The 5,390-nt window shown below is 37.6% G+C and overlaps 1 protein-coding gene across 1 annotated transcript; it reads left to right on the forward strand.

Annotated features, from left to right (window-relative positions):
• The first annotated feature begins 970 nt into the window (after positions 1-970).
• On the forward strand, positions 971-2,982 carry NST1 (NAC (No Apical Meristem) domain transcriptional regulator superfamily protein). Its single transcript, XM_007051379.3, has 3 exons — positions 971-1,333; positions 1,444-1,712; positions 1,999-2,982. Exons 1-3 carry the CDS (start codon positions 1,150-1,152, stop codon positions 2,710-2,712), a joined length of 1,167 nt encoding a protein of 388 aa, XP_007051441.3. The 5' UTR covers positions 971-1,149; the 3' UTR covers positions 2,713-2,982.
• The last annotated feature ends 2,408 nt before the right edge of the window (positions 2,983-5,390 follow it).

Consider the following 5,390-nt stretch of genomic DNA (forward strand, 5'->3'; position numbering starts at 1 on the left):
GAAGACTAATTACAGATAGTTTCGCTATAATTAATCAACATTTAAGCATTAAACATCCCCTGGGAAAAATAAAATAAAATTGAAGTGATGTTGTAAGCCTGCACGTATATACGCGTAAGCACCAAAGGAAAGTAATTTGATTTTTTTCTGTGAAAAAGGATGATTCACTCATATCATCCAAAAAGTGTTCACACGTAAGTACCTACATTTATCATATTGACCATTAAAAAGTAGAAAATCTCTCAAAGAGAGAGATATTGACGTTACTATTTACTACCAGCTGATCAGCCAGCCAGTGGATCCAAAAGGAAAATAGCTAGAGACAAGTATCAGCCTTTCACATTTATACATGCTAGCATGAAGTTAAAAAAGAAAAGAAAAAGAAAATCCAAAAGAGATGGAAACAAAAGGTGATGAAGAAGAAGACACAATAATCATGAAGGGGAAGTAAATGCAACTGAAGTTGCCAATCACCCATGAAATTATAATCCCTCTTGGAGTTTTTCAAGAAAAAAGCTAACAACAGATATATAGAGGGAGTGTGTCCACCAGTACTCCCCATCATTCTTTTTTACTCTTTCCCCACCCCCTTCAAATTAAATGCCTCGACCCCATCATCTCTTTCTTGTTGGGGGTGGTTGCAGGAGCCGAGGGTGAGAAAGAGAAGGGTGAAATGCATCAGCTGATCAATGGGTTGTTTAAGGGGTGCTTTTCCGTGGAGATTTTAAGGTCGAGGGTCACAGTTTTGATGGGGGCATGCCCCCCGCACTCTAGTTGCACACAACGTCCATCTGGGTCCCTACCCCCTTTTCGATACCCACAATTGGACCCCACTTCCGAATTTTTTTCCTAAAACAGTGTCGCTTCTCTATCCATGTAGGTAGCTGGGTCTTCTCGAGGCATAGTAAAACTAAACCCCACTTCCTCATCAAAAGCCTTATTAAGCCCTGTGCCCATCATCAAACACACACTCGAAGCTTTTTCTCATTTGTATCTTTGGCCCTTTTATGTCCTGCAGCACATATATATAAGACTTGTCTACATACTCCATTTGTTACACCAGATTTGTCATCAGTTTTCTTTTTTCTTTTGCTTTTCTCTCATCTCCCCTTTCCATTCTCCTTTTGGTCTCTTTTTTCTTCTTTTCAAATGCCGGAAAACATGAGCATATCTGTAAATGGACAATCCCAAGTCCCTCCCGGATTCCGATTTCATCCCACCGAGGAGGAGCTCTTGCAGTACTATCTGAGAAAGAAGGTTTCCTATGAGAAGATCGATTTAGATGTAATTCGTGATGTTGATCTTAACAAGCTCGAGCCCTGGGATATTCAAGGTATGGCATTACTTAGGACCCTAATTTAATTATGTTTCCATTACCAAGATTTTAATCATTATCGGCAGACCATGTTTAATTAACTGATATGTCCTCCGGGGCTCTTGCAGAGAGGTGCAAAATTGGAACCACTCCTCAGAATGATTGGTACTTTTTTAGCCATAAAGACAAGAAGTACCCCACTGGGACTCGCACGAACCGAGCCACGGCAGCCGGGTTCTGGAAAGCGACCGGCCGTGACAAGGTGATATATAGCAACTGCAGGCGGATCGGAATGAGGAAGACTTTGGTGTTTTATAAAGGGCGAGCCCCTCATGGCCAAAAATCCGATTGGATCATGCATGAATACAGACTAGACGATAACATCGTTGAAACCAATGTAAGCCGTTAAGCTTAAATCATCTTCTTCCTTGCCAAAAATTGGTTCCTGAATAGTTTTCGTCAATGATCAGATATACCATCTTCCAATTAGGAAAAGAAACAATAATGTTGCATCTTACTGTGTAACTCAAACTGGAAAAAGAAAAAACAACGTTATATATGTTCTGAAAAGAAATAAAATACCAGCACAACTAATTTCAAAAAAAAAAATACCAGCACAACTTTCATATTATTTTTTTCGTCATTAAATTAATATTAATAGTACATGTTCTTTTTGAATTAAGGTCTCCAATGCTATGGGTGAGGGGACACAAGAAGAGGGATGGGTGGTATGTCGTATCTTCAAGAAGAAAAATCACCACAAAACCCTAGACAGCCCTATTAGCTCATCTCTTACTGCGGAAACCAGGAACCTTATGTTCAGTTCGAGCAATGAAGGAGCCTTGGAGCAGATACTTGAATACATGGGAAGGAATTGCAAAGAAGACAGTGAAGCAAACAACGGTACGAGATTCCTCAGGCCCATCGAGACAGCCATCAGCAGTGGCTACCCTGACTCATTTATGAAACTCCCAAGCCTAGAGAGCCCAAACTCCACAAGCAGCCAAAACTGTTACCAACCCATGATGACGGGAAATGAAGGTTCAATCACCAACCAGTTGAGTGGAGATCCCAACTCGGTTTATCACAATGACTCAGGGCTCACCAACTGGGCAGCACTTGACCGGCTTGTAGCCTCTCAGCTCAATGGCCAAACAGAGACCTCCAGGCAGTTAGCCTGCTTCAATGACCACAACATGGCCTATTGCAGCCCCACTGATCATCACGATCTCCAATTACCAGCCCTTCGATCATCATCGATATCCTCCGGCAGGTCTTACCATGGAACTCATCAGGATTATAACAGCGAAATAGACCTATGGAGTTTCACCAGATCATCGTCATCATCCTTGTCATCATCCGACCCCCTGTGCCACGTGGTGAATGCTAGTGTATAACAGAATAACCCTATATATAATCATACCTTAGTTCTTAAAGTCAGAAGGTTATTATTACATCAGTTATGTTGGTGAATATATAAATCATATATGATATAAATAAAGTGACATTTATAATTCTTAGACGGTGTGGCATTGTCAACCATTATCTTTACTTAATCAAGATGTCTACCATTTTCATAAATTAGTTCTCTAGAAGCCTAGCAAACTCTAGGTGATCTGATAATCTCTTTCTAACCGCAATAATAATTCTCACTTTTTTTTCTCCCTTCTTCAATGATCAAGGTGCGGTCATGTTCCTAATTATCTCTGAGCCACATGGCTTGTCGGATCGTTTGTTTGAGGAAATGGTTTGAGTACTGGTCCATGCATTTTCTCAGGATGGTGTACGACGTGGGCTTTTTCTAACATTCAAAAGAGAGGGAGAGACAAAGGGGGTATCTTCTTATTTCAACCCAAAAAAAAAATCTTTACATTTTAGTACATCATTAGCTATATATCATCAACCAATTAACTTCAAAATTACTTCTTAGCTTAAAGATTATATATAGTACTTATTTAATCTTAGAAAAAAAGTAAATCTACTCATTACATTGATCTTGACCACCAAAAAGGGTAATAAGTTTTTGTACCACTATCTATATAAATGCATTCGATCATTACTATTTATGAATTCACTTAATATTTAGTTGGCACCATGCCGTCAACCTTGACCAGTGTATTCGAGTATGATTACTTAGTAGGTTAAACCCCTTTTTTGTATGGAGATCAATCAGGTTCGTTGAGAGAAGGGAGAATGTTCTAATGATACTGTTGAAAGTTGAAATTAAAAAAAAATGAATGATTCCTCATTCCCAGACCACCATAAGCTCTCGTAGAAATGGGTCCCTCATGATTAACTGGTAAAACAAGGGGTCCCATTTGTATTGATCCAATGAATCAATGATCTTTTAAAACGGTTGCGTGTTTCATACAAGTGAAGGGCAATGCAAACGAGTAGCGGGATTCTAGGCCATGCCACCAACCAGGGGATACAAAATAGGGTTAACTACGTACTTTTTCTTTTCCCATCTTCTTATATATAATCCGACCCGACAACGTTTAATTTGTCGTACAACGTCTCAAAAAAGTCTCAACACTTTTTCTTCAATTTTTTTTTCTTTCTATTTTCACTAAAGAATTTTCTCTGTTTGATTTGATACAAAAAGCCTAAACGAATGTGTTCACATCTTTGAATATCAGCCCCGTTTTCCCTCTCAAACATCTTGAAGAAGATGAAGACACATGAGAAGAGAAAAAGGAATAGACAGTATTCCTTAATCATGGATTAGGCCTCGGGCTTCTCCAAATTGTTTCCCCCATGCATGCTTATTCTCGACATTTATTCAAACAAGAATACTCTTTTTTGCCGGACTTTTGCATTTAGAAAAGATGTTACACTTTTCTGCACTAGCTAGTATGCTGTTTAACTATTCTGGGCGTGGACTGTAGTCCAACTTAAATGATTCAATTTATATTACTTTACATACATTTATCTGCCGTCATTTTGGTATATGCATGTTTACTGCATTTATTTATTTTGGCCAGAGGTTACTGTATTTATTAGCTATGGTTAAATCCCAAACATGATAAGAAAATTAAATTAAATCCTAAACTTGAAATTTGTCTCTCTAATTCTAATTGCACTCTAATTTGCTGAAATTTAATCTCAGGCTCAACAGCCCCCTACATAACTGGTGTTAATTTCGTCCTCACTGCCTTCTGTGTAAATTTATTAACAATATTCAAATCAGTGATGAATTCAGGATTTTAAATGTGGGTGACTAAAAGATAATTATAAAGATAATAATATTATATATAGTTTTATACCTATAATAATAAAAGAAATTAAAAATTGATGAGTGACAGCCACCACCCCATACCTCTCCCTTGACTCTGTGTTTGTCCCGAACTTGTATTTTGAAGTGTGGGTGTGGACACCTGACCAACTGTCTTAATTAAGTATAATTATCATTCTACTATGAGAACTCATTGACTAAGATGACATAGCGGATTGTTCAAATTCCTTAGAATACATATTAAAAAATCACTTCAAAGATAACATTGAAAAATGAGGAACTTAATTATCAACAGTACGACTGGTTGGGTGACGCTAGCTTTTTCTTTTTGGTATATTGGATGCTAGGTTCTGATTAACTGTATAATTGACTTTGCAATTAAGTGTAAAAAATTTCGAGTGGGACATTTTGCAGATATTGATTAGGTCCATTGAGAGCTGCAGTATTGATTTGAGGATCAGTGCCTTTAAATTTCAAATAGCCTATCTATGAACATCCCCACCTATCTTTCAAGTAGCTAGCTCCATCACTCTTGTGCAGCAACAATATTTTCATGGATTAACATCAATGGTATGATTTCTTAATGGTTAAAGCATGCTTCCAATTGCAATTTTTCTTTTCTATTTGTCTTTTTTTTTTTATGCTGATCATCATGCCAAAACCGTGTATTACTTTTAATGGCTTTTACCTGTTGAGTTTGTGATATGAAACTATAATTTAATTATCAGGAAAAATTAGTTGAAGTCAAACTTCAATCACCTTTATGAAATTCTCCTTGTTTTAACAATTGAAATTGATTCTTTTCGCTGTACGCTACAATCCGAACAGCTGCCACTGAAA

This window comes from Theobroma cacao, chromosome 1, assembly GCF_053813885.1.
Source record: "Theobroma cacao isolate CCN51 chromosome 1, ASM5381388v1, whole genome shotgun sequence".
NCBI classification, from domain to species: Eukaryota; Viridiplantae; Streptophyta; class Magnoliopsida; order Malvales; family Malvaceae; genus Theobroma; species Theobroma cacao.

Coding starts and splice junctions, on each gene's coding strand:
- NST1 (XM_007051379.3), top strand. CDS start 1,150: ATGCCGGAAAACATGAGCATATCTGTAAATGGACAATCCCAAGTCCCT. Junction 1,334..1,443: donor CGAGCCCTGGGATATTCAAG/GTATGGCATTAC, acceptor GGGCTCTTGCAG/AGAGGTGCAAAATTGGAACC. Junction 1,713..1,998: donor ATAACATCGTTGAAACCAAT/GTAAGCCGTTAA, acceptor TTTTGAATTAAG/GTCTCCAATGCTATGGGTGA.